The sequence below is a fragment of the Lactuca virosa genome, chromosome 5 (genome assembly GCF_052849685.1).
Source record: "Lactuca virosa cultivar CGN04683 chromosome 5, Lactuca_virosa_CGN04683_v6, whole genome shotgun sequence".
NCBI classification, from domain to species: domain Eukaryota; kingdom Viridiplantae; phylum Streptophyta; class Magnoliopsida; order Asterales; family Asteraceae; genus Lactuca; species Lactuca virosa.
In genome coordinates this window covers 310859691-310884689 of record NC_136430.1, presented here as the reverse complement: position 1 = coordinate 310884689, position 24999 = coordinate 310859691, and the positions used below count along the sequence as shown (strand labels likewise).

The 24999-nt window shown below is 34.4% G+C and overlaps 4 protein-coding genes across 5 annotated transcripts; 3 read left to right on the top strand and 1 right to left on the bottom strand.

The window, feature by feature from the left end:
• Positions 1 to 1278: 1278 nt before the first annotated feature.
• LOC145116578 (uncharacterized) lies at positions 1279 to 3175 on the top strand. The gene is made up of 5 exons (XM_079052911.1): positions 1279 to 1717; positions 1822 to 1919; positions 1985 to 2050; positions 2116 to 2864; positions 2951 to 3175. The coding sequence occupies exons 1-5, from the start codon at positions 1329 to 1331 to the stop codon at positions 2957 to 2959; spliced, it is 1311 nt and encodes a 436-aa protein (XP_078909037.1). The 5' UTR covers positions 1279 to 1328; the 3' UTR covers positions 2960 to 3175.
• Positions 3176 to 3913: 738 nt separating this feature from the next.
• On the top strand, positions 3914 to 6381 carry LOC145116826 (uncharacterized). The gene is made up of 2 exons (XM_079053140.1): positions 3914 to 4183; positions 5024 to 6381. The coding sequence occupies exon 2, from the start codon at positions 5026 to 5028 to the stop codon at positions 6163 to 6165; it is 1140 nt and encodes a 379-aa protein (XP_078909266.1). The 5' UTR covers positions 3914 to 4183; positions 5024 to 5025; the 3' UTR covers positions 6166 to 6381.
• Positions 6382 to 10208: 3827 nt separating this feature from the next.
• Positions 10209 to 13277, top strand: LOC145116587 (uncharacterized protein At4g06598-like). The gene is made up of 5 exons (XM_079052921.1): positions 10209 to 10493; positions 10880 to 11582; positions 12263 to 12338; positions 12431 to 12557; positions 12691 to 13277. The coding sequence occupies exons 2-5, from the start codon at positions 10897 to 10899 to the stop codon at positions 12870 to 12872; spliced, it is 1071 nt and encodes a 356-aa protein (XP_078909047.1). The 5' UTR covers positions 10209 to 10493; positions 10880 to 10896; the 3' UTR covers positions 12873 to 13277.
• Positions 13278 to 15897: 2620 nt separating this feature from the next.
• On the bottom strand, positions 15898 to 18806 carry LOC145116541 (ubiquitin family protein). Of its 2 annotated transcripts, none has more exons than XM_079052882.1 (6): positions 18388 to 18806; positions 17074 to 17218; positions 16801 to 16915; positions 16667 to 16709; positions 16425 to 16590; positions 15898 to 16335 (listed from the first exon to the last, which is right to left on the bottom strand). In XM_079052882.1, the coding sequence occupies exons 1-6, from the start codon at positions 18645 to 18647 to the stop codon at positions 16090 to 16092; spliced, it is 975 nt and encodes a 324-aa protein (XP_078909008.1). In that variant the 5' UTR covers positions 18648 to 18806; the 3' UTR covers positions 15898 to 16089. The 2 variants fall into 2 exon arrangements, with proteins under 2 accessions (XP_078909008.1, XP_078909007.1); XM_079052881.1 differs by having other exon boundaries at positions 16667 to 16730; positions 18388 to 18803.
• Positions 18807 to 24999: the final 6193 nt, after the last annotated feature.

The following is a 24999-nucleotide window of genomic DNA, read 5'->3' as shown; positions in this document are numbered from 1 at the left end:
ATTCACCTAGTTTAAAATAAGGTTAAGATATCTAACCCATTTCATGCATGTTGCAATTATAAGTGCTCATCAAACTACACAAACCATATAAACCATGAGCACCGCATAAAACCACATTGTATAACATAATTTAGAATTTATTGGTGTGGTTTGTAATTTTTCTAAACAACAATATTCGATATGGTTTGTAGTTTATAAATACAAACCATTGTTCAAATCGTACCAAACCGTATAATGATATATATGGTTTATCAACTAGAAGTTATCAATGCCATCTAGGAATTGAAATAAAAATTTTCAAAGATTAAAATCCAATACAATCTCCAAAAACAATATGTGTTTTGCTGTAAAAATTCATATGTCAACTTTTTAATGTTGCATTTCCATATAGTATTGTGTCATCTATTTACTTTAAACTTCATAAGATTTTATAATTCATAAAATGACTAGCTTTAGATATAAATACGATGAAGACGAATCATATAAATCAAAACCAACATTTGGAAGTTACAAATCATTATAGAGCTGCACCATATTCTTTGGTCACATATTATAGTTTTACATTTTTCATTTGTATATCATAATTGAAACAAAGACATTTAAAAAAAATTATAATACTACATAAATGTTTGAACTTAAAAGTTTTTAACTTACAGACATATCCGATTCTTAAAGTTTGGTATGTAGTTACATCACGGATACTAAAGGGCTTCTAGTTGAGCGGTATCCGATGTTGTGCTCCCTCCTTGAGGTCGAGGGTTCAAGTCTCACTGTAGACATAAGTGAAATAATTTAAGAGTAGTTTAATATATATTTCTATTTGTTGTTCAATAAAAAAAGTTACATCGCTAGTTTGAATTAAAACAAGTATTTCTTAAAAAAAATCCAATTGGTTTGAGTCTAAACTCTAAACGTTTTTATTTAACACCCTGTTTGCAGTAGTCAAACTAAAATTGAGATATTTTGAGCTCCTATTGTGAACATAGGTGAAATAATTTAGGAGTAGTTTAGTATATATTTTTATTTGCTATTCAATAAAAAAAGTTACATCACTAGTTTGAATTAAAACAAGTATTTCTTAAAAAAATCAAATTGGTTTGAGTCTAAACTCTAAACGTTTTTATCTAACACCCTCTTTGCGGTAGTCAAATTAAAATTGGGATATTTTGAGCTCTAGGTACTAAAAAAAGCAATATGTGCATAGATCAAGGATCATTTGTGTACTTAACCTTAAATGGAGTATATAGACGGGGAATGGTCTCAAATCTGTTAAACCCTGAAGGATAAACCCTAGTTATCTCCCGATTTCTGGCTCTGCACCACCACTGATGGCGGCGAACGCTCTCCGACTCCGGCGATCACTCGCTCTCACGTCATCTGTCTTCAATCACCCTAAGAATTTCTTTTCCGTCCTACCATCCGTCGCACCAAGTTCCTCCCCCTCCACCACTCAACAAAACCCTAGCATATTTGATGTCAATCAGTCAAAGCCCAGTAATCTTTCCTTCCAATTCATATCTTCAAGGGCCTTTTCTTCTCGACCTAGACACAACAATTTTGACACGGGTGATGCTCAGATCAATGCAGATGATGTACTATTCGAGGGATGCGATTACGAGCACTGGCTGATTACCATGGATTTCCCTAAAGATCCGAAACCATCTCCAGAAGAGATGGTGGAAACATACGTCCAAACTGCCGCCAAAGTCCTTGGAAGGTCGTATCTTCTTTTGGTCGTGTGTTTAAGTGCACTTATAGTATGATCCTTTTACGAGATAGGGTTTTGGCATATTACTTAGTCTAATATTTTTTTAATTTCAGCGTGGAAGAGGCAAAGAAGAAAATCTATGCTTGCAGCACAACTGTTTATAATGGATTTCAGATCCAGGTATCAGAGGAAGTTTCCGAGCAGTTTCAAGGTATGTCTTTTCATAGTTGATGGTGTTTGCAATTGATGTAAACGATCTCACTCTTCTTTGAACAGGTTTACCTGGGGTTGTTTTTATACTACCTGATTCTTATATCGATCCTGTAAACAAAGAATATGGAGGTAAGGTCTAGCTTTGTTATGATAATTTGGTGAACAAAAAGTGAATTTTTGTGTATTAATTTCAGGAGACAAGTATGTCAATGGAACTATAATTCCACGACCACCTCCTGTACAGTATGGAAGACAAGGAGGAAGGTATAGTGATCGAAATAGAGATTACAATAGACCTCCAAGAGGTGGAATGGGGCAGAATGGTCCGCCTGGAGGACAGGGTGATTATGCAGGAGATAGAAGAGGCCCCATGCCTTCGTATCAGTCAAATTACAACCAAGGAGGTGGGAGAAGTGTTGACCCCAGTAAGCAGCAGGTAGATTCTCCTCAAATGGATCCAAGGAACTCTACTTTCAAGCAACCTGAAAGAGGTTACAACCAAGGAGGTGGTGGGAGCTACAGACAAGGAACTGAAGGACAATATGGCCAAGGTGGAGGTGGTTATGGAGGACAATACGGACAACCAGGCGGTGGAAGTTATAATCAAGGCGCAGGTGGACAATACGGACAAGGAGCTGGTGGTGGTGGAAATTATGGACAAGGAGGTGGTGGTGGAAATTATGGTCAAGGCGGCTCTGGACAATATGGACAAGGAGGTGGTGGTGGCAATTATGGTCAAGGTGGCACTGGACAATATGGACAAGGAGGCAGTGGTGGTGGTGGACAATTTGGGCAAGGAGGTGGCGGTATCGGACAATACGGACAAGGAGGTGCTGGTCAATACGGGCAAGGAGGTCGGGGAGGTTATGGATATGGGGAAAATCCAAGATTTTCACAAGCTGACCAGAGGAGGGACAACTATGAAGAAGCAGAGGCTTTCAAAGTATGAATTACTCTTTTCATTAATCATTCCTCATTTTTAACTATGTGTTGAAGAAGGTGTTATATAATATATTATTTGATTTGCAGGAAAGATGATCAAAATGTCCAACAAAGAAACGTAAATATCCCTTGAAGAATGGACTTTTTACAAAGATGAAGCAGCAAAGGGTTTTTTTTTTTTTTTTTTTTTTTAGGGGGGGGTGGGGTTTACAATTATGCTGTTTTTAATAATATGATGAACTTTCTATGGTGTAATTTACTATCTTTTATCATATGCGTTTCGAATGAAATTGCCTATATCGGATTAATATATGATTACGAGCATTCAGACATTACGTTTAGGTTTTGTTTTATATGCTTTTATATATATATATATATATATATATATATATATATATATATATATATATATATATATATATATATAAATGCATGTGATAGAATATGCACAACATGTGTCTCGTAAATTAGTTTCTTATAACGCCATCGGTTTTGGAAAAAAAATTCCAAAACAAAACTCTCACTCAAATTTGGTCTTGACTTTGACTTCGACCATTTTCGATTCGAAATAGTCGTCATTTATGAAGATATTCTTTTAAATCAGCAGTTTGGATTTATATAAAGTTAAAGTGATTTGATTTGGGATTATGGTTCGGCACGGAGCGTTTGAGAGCTTCTAGCGTTTGACAAAACGTTCCGTTTTGAACAGAAAGTCTCGTTTGACACTACAAGCTAATTTTGCCAAACACGTCCTATATATAAAATGATTATTATACGTGGCAAATATGATATTAATTAATTTATGTTTATTAATTAGTAATTAGAAGTTGTAAAATATATATATATATATATATATATATATATATATATATTTTGGAGATTTTGATTTAACCTGTTGTTATATATTAATATAGAAATAAATTAAAACGATTTCATGTAATATATAAGAATGTAACATGCTTTTAAAAATTAACTAAAAATTATGAAGATCGGTCTAAATCGAAAAATAAAAGGAAAAGAGAAAAAATGTATAATTAAAAAGAAGATTTATAGCATTTGAGAGACATGATTCTCCGTCTTCACGCGAATTGGCCTCCATTTTTTGCCAGTTCAGCTACAGCCTCCCTTCCCTCCCCACACCAAAATCACCACCACCACCACCTCCATCTCCACTTTTACCAATCTCATCCACACAATCGACGCCGCCATTAACCATTATCTTCTTCCTTTTCTACTTGTACATGTTTAATTTCCCCAATTTCTCTTAACTCTCTCTCTCTAGGGTTTTTCTCGATCAAATCCCATCGCTGACAAACGCAGGTATTATTACTTACTTCGTACGAAATCATATTTAATTTGGGTTTCCAACTACTTTTCTGGCTCATTTGTCTTTAATTCTCGTACAAAGCTTTTAGCTAATCCCTTACTTGATTAGGCTGGGTTTCAGTTTTCTCGATTTTTATTTTACTTTTGAACTGCTTGTTTTTTTTAGTATTGAAAGTTAGATGCAGAAGCTCTAGCTCTAGCCCTAGCCCTAGCCCCAGCCCTATATATGTTCTTTGTGTGGTTTAAACTTGCAATTAATTGGCTGCACGCACTTGGGCTTCCTATACTTGAAACGTGGAAGCTTAAGAGAATTACATCGAAAGCTACTTGCTGCTGTGTCATACTGTTTACTCCGTTATTTGACAAATGTAGCCTCTGTAGGGTTTCCGATCGGCTAATTTTCTGCTATCTACATGTCGTCTTTGTAGTGAAACTGAAAGCTACATGTTATGATCCTTGTCTTGATTTTTGCTAGAGTTGTGATTTTCAGTTTCTAAAAACCACAGAGTAAGGGCTTCAGCAAAAAGGTGTCTGCTTTTGCAAAACTAAGAAACCTATTAAAAATAAGCAGATAAAAATAGTTGGGATTTCTTTTGCTATAAGAATCTGAGGAAGGTTTTAGTGAATTTCAATGTATATGTGCTCTGAATAATGAAAATCCATATGAACAAAGTTTATTTAGTTTTGAATTTCTGAATGGATAACCATTTGTCCGTTGAAATGGTGGTAAATAAGCTCTAATTATCAATAGCTCACATTTCTATATTCTATTTTGGAAAAAAAAAAAAAAAACTAGTCGTAACAAATTATTCTCTTTTTCTACACTGCCCACAGGCATGAGGCGTTCTAGACACAACAATGCATTACAAGTACAAGATGATTGGCCAATCCGAAAGGCCCTCACACTTTCAGACGTTGACATAACTCACCCCTTTCTCACTCTCCCTCGTCAGCCAGTTGAGACTTACATCCTTGTCCATCTAACACAGCTTGAACGCGATCACCTTCTCAACAGAGAGCAAGTAGCCATCAATGCTCAAGATGATGACACTGGTGATCTTTATGTAATGAAGTTAAAATGGCGTGGAAGTTATTACAATCTGATTGGCAAATGGGGAAGAATCGTACGTAGCAAAGGACTCGATGTTGGAAAAGAGATAAAAATCCGTTGGTTTAATGGATGCCTACACTTTTCAGTCCCTCAACAACAAGTTCTTGCTATTCCACCATTGCAAATCATCCCTGCACCTGTACCCCATCATGATCAATGGCCAATTAGGAAAGTTTTAACACTATCTGATGTGGACACAAACCACCCTTTTCTACCTTTAGCAAGAAGATCAGTTGAAGACCATATTCTTGTCCATTGGACGCCTCAACAAAGAGAGCTTTTGAGAAACGAAGAACAAGTCAATTTGAACGCACGTGATGTTGATACAGGGGATATATACGTGATGAAGCTGAGGTGGCGTGGTAATTATTATAATCTAATAGGAAAATGGGGAAAGATTATCCGTAGCAAGGGACTAGGGGTAGGGAAAGAGATCAAGATAAGATGGGCTAATGGCTGCCTTCATTTTTCTGTCCCTTATGAACAGACTGTGGTCCCTACAACAATCCCAGTGATACATCATCATCACCAAGAAGAATGGCCAATTAAAAAGGCTCTAACTTCATCTGATGTGGATACAAATCATCCTTTCCTCACATTACCTGGGAAATCAATTGAAGATCATATTCTTTTGTATTGGGCATCACAGGCACGAGAGCAATTAAGAAACGAGCTTCAGATAAATGTAAATGCAAGAGATTATGACACGGGTGATCTTTTTTTGATGAAGTTGAAGTGTCGTGGGAGTTACTATAATCTTATTGGAAAATGGGGTCAAATCATCAGAGGGAAAGGGCTGCAAGTTGGACAGGAGATTAGGGTTCGTTGGGATAATGGGTACTTGGTTTTTTCAGTTCCTCAATGATATAGTAATACTGATATCAGGTTATTAGGTAGAAAAATTGACGAAAGTACTCGAGTTACATTACATGCTCAATGAATGTTTTTTTTTTTTTTTTTTTTTTTTTTTGCTTTGTAAATCTGGAAATGTGTCGTTAGTTGTTACCAGTTTACACGGTTGTTTATATTGGTAATGACATCAGGTTTAAATTTTTATTAATTATAGTCTTTGGTTTTCTCAGATATTTGCATATAAAATTAAAAGGTTGGTTTTATTTTATAATGATATGGAAATGAAAAATGAGGGGCTAAGGTATAACCATGCTAACAACAGTAAAATGTACCTATCTCACCTTTTAGCATCTGAAGAAGGTTAGGTTTCCAAGGCTTGAAAAAGTGATCCATTTGAAACCATCAAAAGGTATGTCTCTGAAAGCTACAACTTGTAATACATGATATTTATGGGCTGTTTATTTTTTTCTCCATTAAGTACTGTATGGGTAAAGTGGGTGAATGTGTCAGAAGGTCTGTTTCTTTTCTAGACTGAATAAACCGGCTGAGTGAGACTAAATGATCATTTTACCCTTACAAACCATTTTCATAGTATTGGTCAATTTTAACATGAGAAGAGTTGGGATGAAAAAAAAAGAATGGCAAATAGTTAAATGGTTGGTGTCTGAATACATTAAGCTAGGTTTTTTTTGGCTTAATCAGTTATCTCATTCTGTCCAGATTAAGTAAAAAAGAAACAACCCCTTGGTCTGAATATCATTTCGTTGTGGCATTCTTAAAATTTTCGTGCTCTTTTAGAACTTTGCTAATGTGTACATATAGTTGATTCTGGTTTATTATATGAATTAGTCAAATATTCTGCATCTTTACAGGTTAAATGTTTTTTTTCCCCATTTATTGATATTAAGCTTCATGAGCAGGTTTCATGCGATGGATAATTTATTCAAAAATTTGATTGATAATTTCATTTACATATGCTTCATAACATTGTTAATATCTAGTTCCTTAATTTTACTGCATTACTCCTTAGGTCTTATCATGAAGTTCATTGTATAATTAATACCGACATCAGCTCTTTCAGTATACCTACTTAAATTTGGTATTTATGGTGATGGGCTATATTTGTACTCTTTTACTTTGATTTAAGTTCAGGGAACCTTTCAATATATTAAGACTTTGGGCTAATTACGAAAAAGGCACCATATTTTTCTAAAAGTTAAGTTTAACCACCAATTTTTTATAAGTTCCGAAAAAACTACCAATTTTTGGTAAAACGTCTCAGTGGTCAAGCGTGACCACTGTTACCTATTAGAGCCAATTTTAATTACGAAAAAAACATTATATTTCTTCAAAAGTTCTGTTTAACCACCAATTTATGGGTGTTTTTTTTAGCACAAATACATGTCAAAGTGGTCATGATATAACTTTTATCAAAAAACCAGTGGGTTTTTTAGCATAAATGAAAATTAGATGGTTAAACCAAAAAACGTTACAAAATATAATGGTTTTTTAGTTATTAACCCTTAAAGACTTTTTTACATTTTTGGTTACAATTATATGTATGTTTCTTATGTTACATGCAAACAATTTGAAATAGATGGATCACTTGATGTGATATACAACACCCGTTTATTTCCAAAATATTTTTTTCCCAACCCGTAAATACAATATATTTTTTAAATAGATGTTAAATAACCATGGCACTTGTCATAGACGACCAAACTAATCTAATTTGGATAGATACAAGTATGCCCAAACCTAAACTCCAACTCTCATATGGAGGATGACCCTGCCATTACTAGGATGAATCCCAAGGCATATTTCATTACCTCTTAAAATAAAGAAAAATATATTTTCAATATCACATGTTTCTTTAATTCACAAAATTAAGAAAAGAGTAGTATTTTTCCCAACCAAGCTATAAAATTCCATATAACCAAACATGTAGCCACTTGACCCTTTATTATACGCGCTTAGCACACGTTCTTTCGGATGCAACAAATTTTAATAAATCACGCTTTAATTAGCTTTAAAACCGATGACCACTTGAGGAATCACAATGAGTGCCAACAATCTAAAACAATACATCAATACATGTGGATGTTCAATAAGTTCAAAAAAATAAAAAAAAACAATAAAAATAATGCATTCATGCCACAAATAATGATGCTACTCTCAAGGTAGCATTTGGGTTTTGGTAGATTCGGGCAGTCTCGAAGAACCGCTTTTAGTTGTATATTGGAAACAAATATTCTAGTTACAAGCGAATTTGTTTTAAAGACACGGTGTTAACTATAAACCTCAACAACGTCATCATAATTTTGTTTTTTTCGGACATCTTCGTATCTCTTTTTCCTATAGAAACAGACATTTATATCGATATATGTTGATGTCAAACCGCAAAGTTCAATGTTTATTGTTAGAAAATCATTAAGTCCCGATTTGTATGATTTAGTTTAACTTGTTTTGGGTTGAAAAACAATTCAAGTTTGTTTTTTTGGTTGAAAAAACATTTGATTTCGGTTCTTTTTTTGTTGTTGTAAAACCAAACTGCAAAATTTGGTTTCTATAATTTTGTCCATGACCGCAACTTCATACAAATACATTGACTAGTTCTATGACACATTCTATAAAATATTAAATTTTTACTGAAAGTATATTATAGAGACCAAAATCGAATGTTTTTTCAATCCAAAAAGCCGAAACTAAATCATAGAAATCGAATGTGAATGATTTTTCAAACACATAAAAAATTACGGTTTTGCATCAACATATATCGATATAGATGTTTGTTTTCAACCAAAAAATGTCAATATGAAAATTTATAATTTTTTGTTGATGCCAAACTATGAACTTCAGTTTTTTTTTTTGGTTGAAAAACGTTTGGTTTTGGTTTCTATGCTTTAGGTTCGATTTTTTTGGGTTAAAAATATCATTCACCTTTTGTCTTTATAATTTTTTCACCAAAAGTTTAATGTTTTTTATATTATATTATATAAATGGTTGATGTGTTTGTATGAAAGTTCGACTTACAAACCAAATTTTGGGGTTTGTTTTTTCAACAACAAAAAAATAGACGAAATTATAGAGACCAAAATCAAATGATTTTCAACCAAAAGACGAAAACTGAATCATAGAAACCGAAACCAAATAGTTCAATAAAATACCGAACTTGCGGTTTGGCATCAATATAGATGTTTATAGATAAAAAAAAGATTATAAATTTTTATATATTGACCTTTTTCGATAAAAATAAACCCTAAAAATTAAAAAATCAAAATCAAAACAGAAAAAAGATATTGGTTAGATAATTTTTTCTTTTAAATGGGTGGTTTTATTAAAATAAAAAAGAAGGTATCACTTGTTTGACTTGTATTTGCACTTCATAATGATTTGATAGAATTTTTTGTCTAAAAATATGTGCCTTTATTTAATAGAAACTAAAATTAAAAGGTTAAATCCAAAAAAAAATGACCAAATGCAATACTTTTTATTATTAGCCTCTGTACACAACATCCATCAATTTTTGTAATCTAACGAACCACATTCCAATCCATCTTACTAAACCAATAAATAATTTCAATTTTAAAACATTTGTTAAAGAAAAACCATTAATTCATTTATTATTATATTTAATAATATTTTAATACCTTTACCTTTTTTGTTATGTTCCAACCCTACAGTACCCCACTCCACCCCATCCCCAATGGCAGAAGCTGTACATGGCCAACTTGAACATTTGTGATACTTGTGTTTGGTGAATCTTTCTTAATATATTGGTGTGATGACAAGGACATCTCCATGCTATTGGCTCCATTTCAAGACTTGGATTAAAATAATTCTTATCAACATAAAAAAAACCAACAAAAAGCTAATAAACTGTATTTTCTGTACTCGTTTTATCTGATTTTTGTTAAAAAGTTATATTTGTAGATTTTATTTCTCTTTAAATATTATTTTAGAATTTTCTAATATGATATTATATTTTCATAAACAAAAACCTGAAAACGACAAAAGAAAAGAAAATTGGTTTCATTTGGGCTGTCAAAAGCAAGCCTTATACATTATTCATCGACCAGCTGCAACCCAATCCACATTGACGACAATTCAAGAATTTTAGAGAGAGAGAGAGAAAGAGAAGGAGGAGAGCAGAGCATAGCAGCTCCATAGATAGATAGATCATAGATAGTGAGAGCTGTTCGAAGAGGAAGAAAACCCTAATGATCAACACTAGCTAGAAGAAGACAACAAGTTGAGCTTAGATTCGAGTCGATTTGGTTTACTATCCTCGTTTTTCCCGAAAATCACATTGCATTTGAATATCTTCACTACGTGATAAAGGTAATGATCAGCTAAGTAAATTCCTCGTGAAGGATTAAATTTGTATTGTTTTAGCTTGAAAGTTATTGATTTTTTGAGAGAATGTAGGTTACGTAGAATTAATTAGTGTTCTTTTATCAATTATTAGGAGGAAAGCAATAGTAAGAAAGAAGGTGCAAATTTTAGGTGTAAACTATAAGGAATGATATATAGGAATAGTATGAACTGAAATTGGTTTGAATCTGATGTCGCCCCTCACTGGTACTAAATTATTAAGCTTATCTGTAGGAAACGATAATTTGATTATGGTGGTTGTAGATGATTTGTTAGATGATTCACCATTACTAGTTATTTCTGCCATACAGATATATTAGTTTCTTATATTCTTTTGCCATAATTATTTTCAGGAATTTGTGATTTGGCTATGGAGAATTCCAAGGGACCATCAACAATAAGAAACATGTACAGTGGAAAACACTATTCCCTACCCCCTAAAAGTCCATTCCCAAGCATTACCCCATTTTATCCTGATTATACTACTGCAAGTGGAGCAAAAGGGATACCAAAGTATAGGGACGGAAATGTAAATTCACATCATCATCATCATCAACGTACTTCTTCTGAAAGCCTTCTAGTAGAAGAACAACCTTCATGGCTGGATGAACTTCTTGATGAACCAGAAACACCTGTAAGAAGAGGTCATCGTCGCTCATCAAGTGACTCTTTTACATATATGGAAGCAGCTAATGCCAACATAGAACACGCTGCACAAATTGAGTACAGATTGAGAAACATGAACTCTCAATCTCCTCCTTCATGGGGATCTCAAGATTTTGATCTTTATAAAGATGCTAGAAATGCATCTTTTTATGTAGAACATAATCCAATGACAAAAAACAAAAATCGGGGTTGGGATTCAGCAAATTCTTCTAGGGATGGATTTGTTCTTCAAAATTCTACATCCTCAGGTGCTTCACAAGAGGTTAATAAGATTGTTTCACCAACAAATGAAAAGCAAGACACAGTTGAATCTTGTACACAAGATGCACATAGTGATTCATCTAATACCAAGGGTTCTGCATCAGAAACAGACACTAAGCGTGCCAAACAGTAAGTAAATTCTCTTTCTCCTTTTTACATTTTGGGATTTAGGACATGCTGAACTTTACAATATAAAAAATAGGAAATGTAAATCATGTTTGCTGTGTTACAAGTTGACTCTGCTAGTTGAAATATGAAATTTAACACCTTTGTACATAAAATACAATCTCAATTTCCCCTCCTTTCTACTTTCAAAAGCTTTTTAGTGTAAAAGTAGAGTTGCTTCACAATAAATGGAGTGAGGTACTGTTTCCTTTTGACTTAATGGACTTGATGGGGACATAACTTAATATTGTAAGCTATATATAATATGAGTATTTCTTTTTGACTTAGTGTAGAAAGAACGACTTAATAGAGAAATTCATGGATAAGGATTATAAGGGAGTATTCCCCATTAAGTCCTAACTTTTTTATAATTTGGCCTCCTTTACTTTCCCACCTTTGGTTTGAAATATTTTACTTTCCTTTTCAAGATGGCATGTATGATAATCCTTGTTTTCTGGTGCCAATAAGGAAATGTAGTTTAACAATATTTTTAAAAGTCCCAAAGTTGGTATTCCTGCTTTTGATAACGGGCCCCATCTGTATGAGTGGTTTTGGTAATATGTTCCACTAATAACAAAAGATTAAAGATGATGATCTGGATTTATCGTGTGATTATTAACTTTTATGAACAAATCTAATAACAGGCAATTTGCTCAACGTTCTCGGGTGCGAAAGCTTCAATACATAGCAGAATTGGAAAGGAATGTACAAGCTTTACAGGTGGATTATAATTCAAACAAAACTTGTTATTGATATTTGATAGCTGTTTTATATATCTATACTTAACATATGTATATATGCTGTGATTGCAGGCAGAAGGTTCTGAGGTATCTGCTCAACTAAAGTTTCTAAACCAGCAAAGTCTGATTCTGAACATGGAGAACAAAGCACTGAAACAGCGGTTAGAGAATTTGGCTCAAGAGCAACTTATCAAATACTGTAAGTTTCTAAACATGCAAAATTTGAATGTAACCGGTCTACATCTTCTCTTATTATCTGGTTTTGTTTATGTGATGACTTATTAAAGTATTGAGTTGCTACTTGCTAAAGCAAATGTTGGTTTTTTTTGCAGTGGAACATGAAGTTTTAGAGCGAGAGATTGGCAGACTGAGAGGGTTGTACAAACAACAGCAACAACCAGCATCTGAAGAGCCGATTGTTAGGCATCAGCGAAGCAACAGTAGAGATAGTGTGGAATCTCAGTTTTCAAAATTATCTTTGAAAAACAAAGAATCGGGCCCACTTCGCAGCTGAAAAACAAACATGTTTTTTGTTATATCTTTTGAGTTGACTAATCACAGTCTGACCGAAAAAAATGTCATCTCTATAGCAAATGGTAAACTGTTTGCAGGATGAGGCCCTGGCCCCTGGGTGGTACTTTTTTTCTGCCTGTTTTTTTGGGAGGTTATGTGTGCTTGTTTATGTGTATGTTTATGTGTATGTTTATGTGGATGTGTATGTGTATGTGTATGTGGGTGGTTTTGTTGTATTAAGCTAATTTAGCAACTTACTTGCGCCTAGTGGTCTCACTGGAGCTAGTGGTAACTATGGGAATATGGGGTGGTTTGTTTCCTCCTAATTGTCATTTATTTGGGGATTCCTTTCAACATTTTGTAATGATTATTCATCTCTTATGTTAATTTTAAGACTCTTGATGTAGCATTTTGTTTTCAAGATAATACCATTTTCCGGACAGAGCAGATACAACAAGATTATGGTAAGATAATGTCATACAAAGAGAAGAGAATATCAGTAAGATCATAGTATAATTTTTATTTTTATAAATTATATAATAGTGGTCATTTAAATGAATATGGCTCAAAACAAATTATCATTTTGTATCGTATTTATTTGAAACTTCATAACCCATCATGTTTCTACTAATTAATAATAATTATTCAAGAGTTTTTAATATATATCTTATATTTATTAAGCATTGAAATTAATATTGTGTAATAAATGAATATCAAATGATTGGTAGTTGAATATGTTTTTTATTATTGTAAACATGTCAATGATTTGAGAAACACACGGATACAAATCAAATATAAAATATAAGAGAATATATATATATATATATATATATATATATATATATATATATATATATATATATATATATATATATATATATATATATATAGAAAGAATACAAAATAAGTGGTTTAAGATACGTTATATGATGACATTTTTATTACAAGCTGACTATAACAGATGTCATTCAAACTAAATGGTTTAAGATAAATCATTTATCATTTACCATATGAACTTGAAAATTTTCAATTAATTTATTATTATATGTAAAACTCCTTGCTAGGGCCTATTGAAATTATACCTAAGAAAAATCAATTGTGGAAAAATTCCCAAAAAGATTCAAAGTTGATGTTTTGCGGAAAAACTATTTGATCCTAAAAATGTAAACTTAATCAAGTTTGAAAATTAGCGAGGTTCCTAACAATAAACATATAAAAACAAGGCTCAAGCTCACCACACATTTTGTGGCATTCTTAAAGTCCAAGCTAATCCTTAACTCAAGCTAGAGTCTTTAATGTGAACACACATCAAAATAAGTTAAACAATGGATTTACCTAATGAATTACCTGATGTTGAATCGTTCAGAGTGAGAGGATGTCAATCCAACTTACTCGAACCAACCCCCTAAAAACAATTTAAAACACAAAGAACACTTAGGGTTTAATAACTTAAATCAAATCAAGAGTCTTATACGCCCAAAAGTTTTACTTTAAACAAAGTCATTTCCAAAGGGATGCATAAGTACCACAATTTCCATAAAAGGGTAAGCCAAGATCAAACAATAAATATGATGTAATACATGCAACTACTCTCACCCTTTTGCCAATCTCATAAGTCCAACTCAACAACAAAGACCATATATGTAGAGCTAAGTACAAACGACACTGCCAACTTTTGCACTAATATCCATAAACAAGGTTCGATGGCTAGATATGAAGAGCTCATGGCTAACGACACTGTCAACTTTTGCACTTATATCAACAAACAGTCACTAGGGCCATCATCCTAGGCCGCACAAGGGGTAGCAAACATCTACTTGTGCACGTGAGGATTATCTAGAAATATACTCACAATAAACAAAAAACAATTGTTTAATTGATACCTGAGATCTCACGGTCACACTCATCCTAGCATGATATGCACAAATAAGATGCTTAAATCATTTTGAAAGTATATGAGCTTTTTTAGGTTAACTTTAAGAAATCCAACAGTCATAAGAAACCGGTTGGAAATGTTGAGAATGAACTAGATAAATTTTGTTGTCATTCTTGAGCTTTTGGGTCGTTTTGGGTGTGACATACAATTCACACACAATTATGAACGGCTTAGTATAATCCTAACCTTGTCATGCTGTGCTACTTTCCTTATTTTTTGTTTTGCTTATAACTTATGCAAGATAACTCATATTTTGGTCTAATCTCTTCATATCCCCTTCTAAGGTCTCAATAAACATGTCTAGTGAATTTCATGTCAATCCAATAATCAAAAAATTAATTAGTGCCTAATTACTTAATTAACTTTTAATTAAGTGATGCTTAAGGTGTGGGGTCACTTAGGACTTGTAGTTAAGTGTTACTACAAATTAAAGTTGAGTACATACCCAAAATGCATGTCCTTTATAACTATGTTTGAAAATGTTTTGAGATAATTGATATGTTATGTGGCTTTCAACGCATAATTGTGCATTGCATAAAATCATTTTGAATATGTTTTGAATGAGAAAATGTTATTGGTTTGAAATCTTAATTGACCTAAAACCCAATTATGAGTAGATATGAAATTGGTTATGGAAGTGTATCAATTAGCTATGGAATTAGTTATTGTAGTGACCAGTATTACAATTGAACATAATCTTGAAATAAAAACATTATCATGAACTTGCTTTGTAAGAAGAAGTATCATATAATGAAACGATATCAAAGCTCTAACTACAATGGTGAAACGATATCAAAGCTCTGGTTACACCATACACACAATTGGACAAAAACTTATATCAATATGACTAATAATTGCAAATTTGTGTTCCACGCGAAAAGATGGGACATGACGATCTTTTGTTTTTGCAAAAGACGTAAATGACCTTCTCATCTTGGTTATCAAAAATAGACTTGTTTAGTCACGAGCAGTGAGACTTACAGACCCAAATATGCACAAAACACAGATAAAAAAACATATCATTATCTTTGTGTTATGGTTTTGACTTTATTAGGTTACTTTTAATTTTAATTCTTCATTTCACAGAAGATTGAAGGAATGAGCACTATAAGAGCATCGGCATACATAAATAAAAATCTGCATACATACACTTTCCAACAAGGTTCAATTTCAATAATATCTCTAATTGAGGAAAACAGAAAGAGGTTGTTCCCATAAATTTTTAAAGCTACAAAGTTTTGCCAAATAGATCCCCCAAAAGAAACATAGGAAAGATACAAGCTCATGTGTGACGCCTTCGCTTGACATTTGCCTCATCATACGACTCCCACTTCTTGTGATCAAGAATGCTGATGTCATCCAGGTCAGCAATTGCAAGCAGATACTGAGTCAGCTTCACTAGTTCCCTGTCATTGTCTCTGTTTGCATGTGCTTTTCTGAAGGGCTTTATCGTCAATCCATTCTGTGGATTCATTACAAAGTTTCTCCGTAGATCATCAAACATTATTGTATTCTTTGAACTGTAAAACTGCAGAGCCAAATAATAGACACGTTACTTTCAGTTCTGACCAAATTACCCTTATAAAGTGGCAAAAAAATAAGCAAAGCAAAGCAAACCTCAGGAAAATGTGCCCAAATTAAGCCGAGTGGTTTGCAGTCAAAGATTCCCCTACTATCTGATTGAACTGTGATCATTGCTAAATGGTCTAGAAGAGCAGTAATTTTGTAATCAGGATTACTCAGTACTCCAAGCTGTCCCATTTTCAATTCCACCCATTTCATGCTGCACAAAAATAAAATGATTTACTATTATTGGTATTCAACAAAGCTAAAAAAGATTGAGAAAATTAAAGCCTAACCTAGTTGCAGACCATATGATGATGTCATACTCTGCATAAACGGCTGATAAGAACTCATGAAGATCTGCATGTGTTACTCGGTTGTTTATTTGTGTTTAATTATTTAAGTGAGATGATAAAGTTAAGGTTCTTACAAGGGCGCATGAGTTCAAGTGGATTTTCTGCTGTTGACCGATGGTCAAAGAGAGTATAGTCTATATCCAACACAAGAAGCTTCTTCCCCTTTCGACACGGATTTCGGAGTTCAATCTACAAATTTAATAAACATCCATTTTCACATATCATAATCAAAATCAAATTCTATGCAAAGATCCTTTGAAATTATAACCTACATTAACTAAGATTAAAATATTGTTTCTTTTTTACTTAATGGGGAAAGAAAAGAAGGAATTAAAAATGATGATGACCTTGTATTGATCAACACGTCTCCTTAGTTTCTGTTTGTTGACCTCTTTGTCTTTAATGTCTACAGCTTCATCTTGTCCGATTTCAAAATCATCAACAATCTCTGGAGCATCAACTTGATCCACAATTATATCATCTTCAACAGTACTGCATATCATGTATTATAAAATAATGTTCATAAGTCAAACAAAAAGATCAGACCATAAAATGGTTATAACTAATATATAAAATACCAATAATTGGATTAAATAAGAGTGCACGTGACTCAGGAAATAGAAGATATTATGATATGCTCATTAATCATTATGTCCATGACAGATACAAGACTCTGATTTTTTAACCAATATATCAACAGAATGACATCTTGGCTAGTGTAGCACAGCACACAGAAGAGAAGATGGTGGATTGAAGTTGTGACATGCATACAAAAAATAATCAACAACATGCATTCAACAATGACAACTACAGATGTTAATGAAGCCATGAAGATAGAGTTGAGGAGTCCAGGTTACGTGCTTCAACTAAAAAAATAAGAGTGGACACTAACATTACAAATGTTTACGGTGTAGTGGCTCAGATGGATGAACAAATCAAGTTGTTCAAACCCTTTTCTGGCAAGAAACTGAGATTTACTAAATGAAATATATTTCAAAGTAAGTTGAAGAATACAAATTTGAGGTACAATTCATGCACATTCTATAACATTGGATCTTGATCTCAGAACATGAACTATTATTAAACTTGACTTACGATATCTTGACACAAAAGGATCACCAAAATTGAAAACAAATTGCTAGATAAATTGTTAAATTTGCTCCATTCTATACTTTAAATCCTGAATGGGACAGGTTAACTAACTTATATTTAGTAATACAAGAACATGTTTATGAGAAGTAATAAGGTTGACAGCAGTTCACAATCATCTTTAAACTTGGTATTTTCTCCATGAAGCACATGTATGAAAGTCAGTAAGCATCCCACTAAAGACAGGTTTTCTTGTTCACATGTCAAGAGCCAATAGCATAGGGTAACTACGAAGATGATGGCCCCTCAGGCTCAGGGCCTTGCGATGAAAGCTTTCAATGAAATTAGCACAGAAAAAATAGACAGATACACTTTTATGCAGCCAACTGCATACAATTGGGACTATTCGCTGAAACATATTCAAAGGTCCAATCAATCATGCTAAACCTGCAACCCCTTTCAGCACAAACAAAATGCAGAAAATAATTGACAAATCAAAAACTTCATTTGTTGATGAAGAAACTGAAAGAAATTGGGACTACGTGAAGATTGACAAACACTTATAGGTTTACCCGATCATTGTCATTTTGAGAGAAGATTTGAGGGGTAGACCGGAGAGAAGGGTTGAATCATCTGCGAGTTTGGATCCAATTTTAGGGTAAAGAAGTTTCTGACGTTTGGGGAGTACGTTGGTCAGTTGGCATATGCGTCGTTTTAGTTCACCAACGGAGTCGTCGGCGCACACTCTGACGGTGTATTCCTTGCCACTCCATTTCACCGTCAGGGTTAGCTCCTCCTCCGTTACCGGAGACGTCAACGACGATGATGCCATTCAGGTCGTTGCTTGAGTGAGGAGATTCTTCAGCAACGAAGAACGATGGCGCCGTGGCGGAAATAGAGGAAGAAAATTATAGACGCTTTTTTTTACTTCTCGTTTTTGTACCCACCGTTCTCAAAACCTTTCATTTACACCTCAGTTTGGTGTTGGGAAAATGTTATCGAAGTTTTACGAATTGGTTTATGATTTTTCTTTTCTTTTTGGCTTTTTAGGGGAATAATATGGGTTGGATGGGGTTTAAAATCCACTTTTGAGATTATAAAAAGGGTAAACCGGTTACCCTTGCTTAATAATACTATCCCTTTAATACTACTAACTTGTACCCAATATTTTAAAAACCGGTTTGAACCGGCCGGTCGAACCGGTTGGACCGGGAATCGGGGAAGGGAGCGGTTCAACTATCACCGGTTTTATGTCTATTTCTGAACCCGATCGAACCGGCCGGTTTTTACCAAAATCCGGTTGAATCGGTTCAATTAAACCGGTTGAACCGTAAATTGAATAAAAACACATGGAATTGAAACATTTTGCATAATAAACTTTGATATTTTTTCACATTTATTAAAAATTTTCTGAATAAAAACACATGATAAATGTTATGAAGTTTTTTGATGCGTTTATATTCATCTAGGACTTTATTTTCTTTTTAATGCACGTGGATTGATGTAATACTTATGGTTATGTGTTATTTTAATGTATTTAGATTGATCTACAACTTGTTTTCATGTGTATTTTAATATTTGAACCTGTTGACATCAACTTCTTGATTTGTGTATGTATGTATGTGTATGAAAATACGAAAAAATATGAAAATTATAGAAACCGGTTTACTCAGCGGTCGAACCGATTAAACTGAAAACCGGTAACCATACCGGTTCAACTAAAAAACCGGTTTTTAAAACATTGCTTGTAGCAATGGTTGGAAGAAGACAAAACTAAAGTCCTTGATGACAACCAACGATGAATACCCATTTTTTAAGTAAGCTTTGCTTAATAATACTATCCTTGAAACCTTACCTAAGTAAGAGAATGAACCGGATGTTGAGATTGGCGACAATACCCTTGAAGATGATGTTCCAACCACCTTCAATGAAGCACTCACCAGAAGAAACAAAAGCTAGTTTTAGGGATGAGGTTTTAAGATCCTAAACAACTAAAACATGTGCTTTGTAATTATGAAATTGCTCGTGGTTACAAGTTGTGTTATATGAAGAATGCTGTAACATCCCAAAATTCATGACCAAAAATTTTCATTTTTAATTACGTAATTATAAAAGTCAATAGTCCAAAAACATCAATAATTTCATCACATGTCATAATCAAAATCAATATCCAAAACATGTCATAGAAAACAACATCAGAGTACAACTCCCAAAGATCTCATGTGCGGAAAATCATAGTGTGATGCGATGCGATCATGCCGGCTCCTTTCCTTTCGAAAAAGAAGTACCTAAAACCAAAACTGAAAACCGTAAGCACGAGGCTTAGTGAGGTCCCCCATCATACCACATACCATACAATAAACATACTGCCTAGCATATCCGGGTGCTGGCCTACCCCTTCGGTCTCTTTCAACCGGTATTGCCTAGCATATCAGGGTGCTGGCCTACCCCTTCGGTCTCTTTCAACCGGTAACCGCCTAGCATATCAGGGTGCTGGCCTACCCCTTCGGTCTCTTTCAACCGGTAACCGCCTAGCATATCAGGGTGTTGGCCTACCCCTGCCTAGCATATTTGGGTGTTGGACTACCCCTTCGGTCTCTTTCAACCGGTTACGGGGTCTATTTCACCTCTACCACTACCACATAATATCCTAACATATAAGCACATAAATCACATACTGCCTAGCATATATGGGTGTTGGCCTACCCCTTCGGTCTATTTCGACCGGTTACGGGGTCTGCTTCACCCCCTACCACTACCACATAATAACATAGCATACAAGCACATAAACCTCAACAGATAGTGGCATACCAGACAATTATCACAAAGACAATCATCTCTACTGTAAACAACTACTAGTGGGTCGGCCTTGGTGCCTTCGACCCACTTATACCGGGAAGGTAATTCACCTCAACTGTGTGTGCCGAAAGCGTACTCCTCGGATGGCTCGGGACTCCTCTCCTTAAAGCATAATAAGTCCCCTAGTTAGTTATTGGGTCCAAGTATGACTCCCTTATGGACCAACTTCTAATTCATGTCCTAAGGCAAGGTCCCCTAGTCCTTGACCTAATGGGCCTTTTTCCCCAAGGTCCAACCCATAATCAATTTAAGGCCCAAATCCATTCTTTTAAGCTTTAAAGCCCAATAAGGCCCAAAAAGGCCCAATACCATAAATCCCAGTCCTAGGTCCAGAGGCCTTACTCCACAGTGGACCATGAGGCCTAACAAATTCAGGCCCAATCTCCTAAGGCCCAAAAACCCATGTTAACCACTATGCATGCGTACGCGCGGCGTACCTGGCACGTACGCCCGACGTACGCTGGTCTTGACCAGAAGCGGGAAACTGACCCGGAACGCGCAGCGTACTAGGGGGTACGCCCAACCTTCCTGCCAGTCACCCTAAAGTCCTTCTTTTGACTTAATCCATTAAGTCCCAACGTCCAGAACATAGATCTAGGCTCCTAACAACGTCCTTAACCATAAAGTTATGAACTTTATGCTTTTGCATGCATGGATGGGGATTAAGATACCCATTAAGTTCATAAGCTTACTTTATGGCCATCTATCACTTGCATGGTTGGGGCTAAACCATCAAGATCTGATTTTTATGGTCCTAAATGCTTCCAAGAGCTCAAAAGGATAGCTCTTATGGACAGATTCTTCCAAAACTCAAAGGACCTGAAGTATGGGACCAAAATGTGACATAAAACACCCCAAAACTACATATGCAATGGTCAAGGTTGGAGCTTGATACCTTAAATAAGTCAGAAGAGATGCCAAACTTCTGTATCTACAAACTCTCTTCAAGTCCTTGCTCCTTCTTCAAACTCCTTGCTCTTCAAAATCACCAAAACAACACCAAAATTCTCAAAGTAAGCTCAAGATACATGCAATGGAAATACTGTTCGAGTTGGGCATTGTGAGGACAAGGGAGGCTGAGATGATAAGGGTTTGGGGGATTATAATTTGCTTAAATAGGATGCAAACCCTAAAATTTAGGGTTTGTGGTCTGCACTCGTACGCCGCGCGTACTCTTTGGTACCCTGCGCGTACGTGAAAGGTATGCGCGATCTGTGACAACCCGAAATTTCTATCTTGTACAACACTTAAACTCAATCAAAGTCAGACTCGTATCTGCTATCTTCTAGCACTATGTAGGGTCTATTTGAGTATTCTAATCCTAGTATATCCAAGGAATAAGTGATAGGAAGTGTCTGTTGAAGTTCAAACCAACAATTAAGCCATAAACCCCTTTCATGAGGAGTTTACGGCCAGGACACATGAGTTTACGGCCGTAAACTCATGGTGGCCGTAAACACTTGGCTATATATGTGATACTTGACCATTTTTCAACACTTTTACCACTCTTAACTCAAGAACTCGGTTTTTACTCTCAATTATCATCAAGTTCTTCACTTAAATCTTCAAAAATGTAAGTATTTTCATCCCTTGATTAGTGATACATCTTCCTAACTAGCATAACCCATTGATCCCATCCATTAACATCATCTTTTGGGTTAGATCTTCAAGAACACCAAGAACACATACTAGTGTTTTGGTCCAAAATCAACCTTTTTAGCTTCTATATCGTAAGTATTACTTCCCTATACTTGATATCTAGTAAGAACTCATGCTTAGCACCTTGAAATCATCCAATATTCAAGATCAAAGAGAGTTTACGGCCAAGAGCATCTCCCTTGGCCGTAAACCCTTATTAAAGGTGCAAATGTGGTCATAACTCTTCCTAAGGCTTGGACTTAAGGCTAGAACACTTCCTTGTGGTTTGTTAGACCTTAAAATACCTTTTGGGCACAAATCATCATGAGTTTACGGCCGTAAACTCATGAGGCCGTAAACACATGGCCGTAAACTCTTGTGGCCGTGAACACATGGCCGTAAACACCATAGTGTGGCCTTAAACTCCTTAGATGCAATCCCTTGTGATTATAACACTTATATATAAGTGTTTACTAAGTTCTAGGGTGTTTTCCTTACATGATTAGTTGTATAAACACTAATTATATACATATATGTGTCATTATATGCTAAATAGGATCTGTGTGTGTGCTCAAGTCTTCACTTGACACTTAGCATCCTATACCACTCTTTCATCCGAACTACTCACTACAGGTGAGTTCATACCCCCACATTTTCATAGTTTTTACTGTTTTAAGGGGGGGATACAAGTCTAGCACAAAGTTTTTGTGTTATAAACAAGTGATTGTAAATATCTTATCAAAATGGATTTCAGTTATCATTAAATCAAATGGTTTTCAATGATTGTTTCAAAATGACATCAAGTCACCAAAATGAATTTCAAAATATCAAACTTCTTTTAAATGTTTTATAAACTTATATTTTTCCCCAAAAAAATCATACTAGTATACATATATTTATATAAATAAGATTTAAAAGATTTAAGACTAATAACCCACTTTAATTCCTTTTCCTTGTTTGGATGTGGGATTACAAGAATCAGTTGTTTGTCCGAGTATCATTTAAAAGAGTAAATTACACAAGTGGTCCCTATGGTTTGGGGTAAATTGCGTGCTTGTCCCTAACTTATTTTTTTAACTCGGAAGGTCCCTACTATTTGTTTTTGTTACGCGTCTGGTCCCTACTGTTTGTTTTTTTACGTGTTTGGTCCCTGTCTTACCTAAAAATACTATTATTTAAATAGGGAAAAATGGTAGGGTAGGTAACGTAAGGTGAGAGGGGTGGGGTTAGGTGTATGTTTATTTAAATAAATTAAAAAAATCAAGGGCAAAATAGTCTTTTTAGGTAAGACAGGGACCAGGCGTGTAATAAAAACAAACAGTAGGGACCTTCCGAGTTAAAAAAATAAGTTAGGGACCAAACGCGCAAATTACACTAAACCATAGGGACCATTCATGTAATTTACTCCATTTAAAATTTACTTATATATATTTGTATATGTATACAAGTATAAAAGTTTGTTCAATTAGTTTCAATTACCCTTTGTAACATGTTGAGCAAAGGGTTACATTCATGAATACTCCTTATAAAATCAGAAAGTACATATAAATTATAATAGGTATAATTTATGATTCAAAGAACATTAATTCACGATTTAAGTATACTAGATTACATTGTTTTACAAAAACAAAGATTGATTCAAAACTATTCAAGGGTATACATTCTTTCAGATACATGTTAAGAGTACTAATTCAAGAACATACTATCAATCGTTTATTTCAGAATGATTTGGTTTTCATAATTATTATACAAGTAATGTTTATATGCTTTTATGAGTCAAGTAGTACAGGTTGTTTAATTCATTTAAACAATATAGTAAAGTCCTGACATTATAACCAGAATCTCCAGCCAGGGATCGAAACAATGTGTGTATAGATCTATATTGGGATTGACAACCCCGCACTCGGACTGCTAGCTACAGTCAGGCATACACGCCTGTGAGTGACAAATTGTTATCAACATGTTTTCAGTGCACTCATAGCGCTGGGTCAGGTCATCTAGTCAGTATGGTTATAATAACTCATTAAAAGATATTAACAATACGTTAGTGTATAATTAACTAAACTTATGTACTATTCCAAAGTACTAGTTTACAAAATACAGTTTACAGTAAAACATTACAGTTTACAATAGCAGTTGGTGAAACTAGATACACTCTCATATACAAGTTAACAAAAGGATTACAAATACAGATAATTGGTTTACATTAGAGCAGTTTTATGCAACTAAAACTACTTTTCATATACAGCAGAATATATAGGATTTTCTGGAAACAATTTACATATTCAAGAAACAGAAAACATTCTTTCAAACATAAGTATTTATGCACTCACTCAACTTTATGTTGATACTCTCTTTTAATTACTTGTATTCTCAGGGAACCAATAGACAGGTACACCCCGAGCTTTTGAGAAGATGGAGCTATTTATGTCTTGTCTTCTTCTTTTGTACAACTATTTAGTTTCAGTATACAATGTTGAAACACATGTAAATATTTATACTTTTTAAATACAATGGTTGTTTGTACTTTGATTACTATAATGCATGTGTTGTGATACTACAAATGAAGTCCTCCACCCGCGGACGTTTCCGCCGTCTGGTTTGGGGGTGTGACAGATTGGTATCAGAGCATTGTTTATAGTGAACTCAGTATATCAATTCATAAAAGATATACAAACTATAAATAC

Bases quoted from the DNA above. Each gene is read 5' to 3' on its own strand.
- LOC145116826 (XM_079053140.1), top strand. From the start codon at position 5,026: ATGAGGCGTTCTAGACACAACAATGCATTACAAGTACAAGATGATTGG.
- LOC145116541 (XM_079052881.1), bottom strand. From the start codon at position 18,647: ATGGCATCATCGTCGTTGACGTCTCCGGTAACGGAGGAGGAGCTAACC. The intron at 16,916-17,073 runs GTCATCATCATT...TTAAATTTGTAG, and splicing joins GACGTGTTGATCAATACAAG to ATTGAACTCCGAAATCCGTG. The intron at 16,731-16,800 runs GTAAGAACCTTA...TAACACATGCAG, and splicing joins ACTTGAACTCATGCGCCCTT to ATCTTCATGAGTTCTTATCA.
- LOC145116578 (XM_079052911.1), top strand. From the start codon at position 1,329: ATGGCGGCGAACGCTCTCCGACTCCGGCGATCACTCGCTCTCACGTCA. The intron at 1,718-1,821 runs GTCGTATCTTCT...TTTTAATTTCAG, and splicing joins GCCGCCAAAGTCCTTGGAAG to CGTGGAAGAGGCAAAGAAGA. The intron at 2,051-2,115 runs GTAAGGTCTAGC...TATTAATTTCAG, and splicing joins TGTAAACAAAGAATATGGAG to GAGACAAGTATGTCAATGGA.
- LOC145116587 (XM_079052921.1), top strand. From the start codon at position 10,897: ATGGAGAATTCCAAGGGACCATCAACAATAAGAAACATGTACAGTGGA. The intron at 11,583-12,262 runs GTAAGTAAATTC...ATCTAATAACAG, and splicing joins GACACTAAGCGTGCCAAACA to GCAATTTGCTCAACGTTCTC. The intron at 12,339-12,430 runs GTGGATTATAAT...CTGTGATTGCAG, and splicing joins GGAATGTACAAGCTTTACAG to GCAGAAGGTTCTGAGGTATC.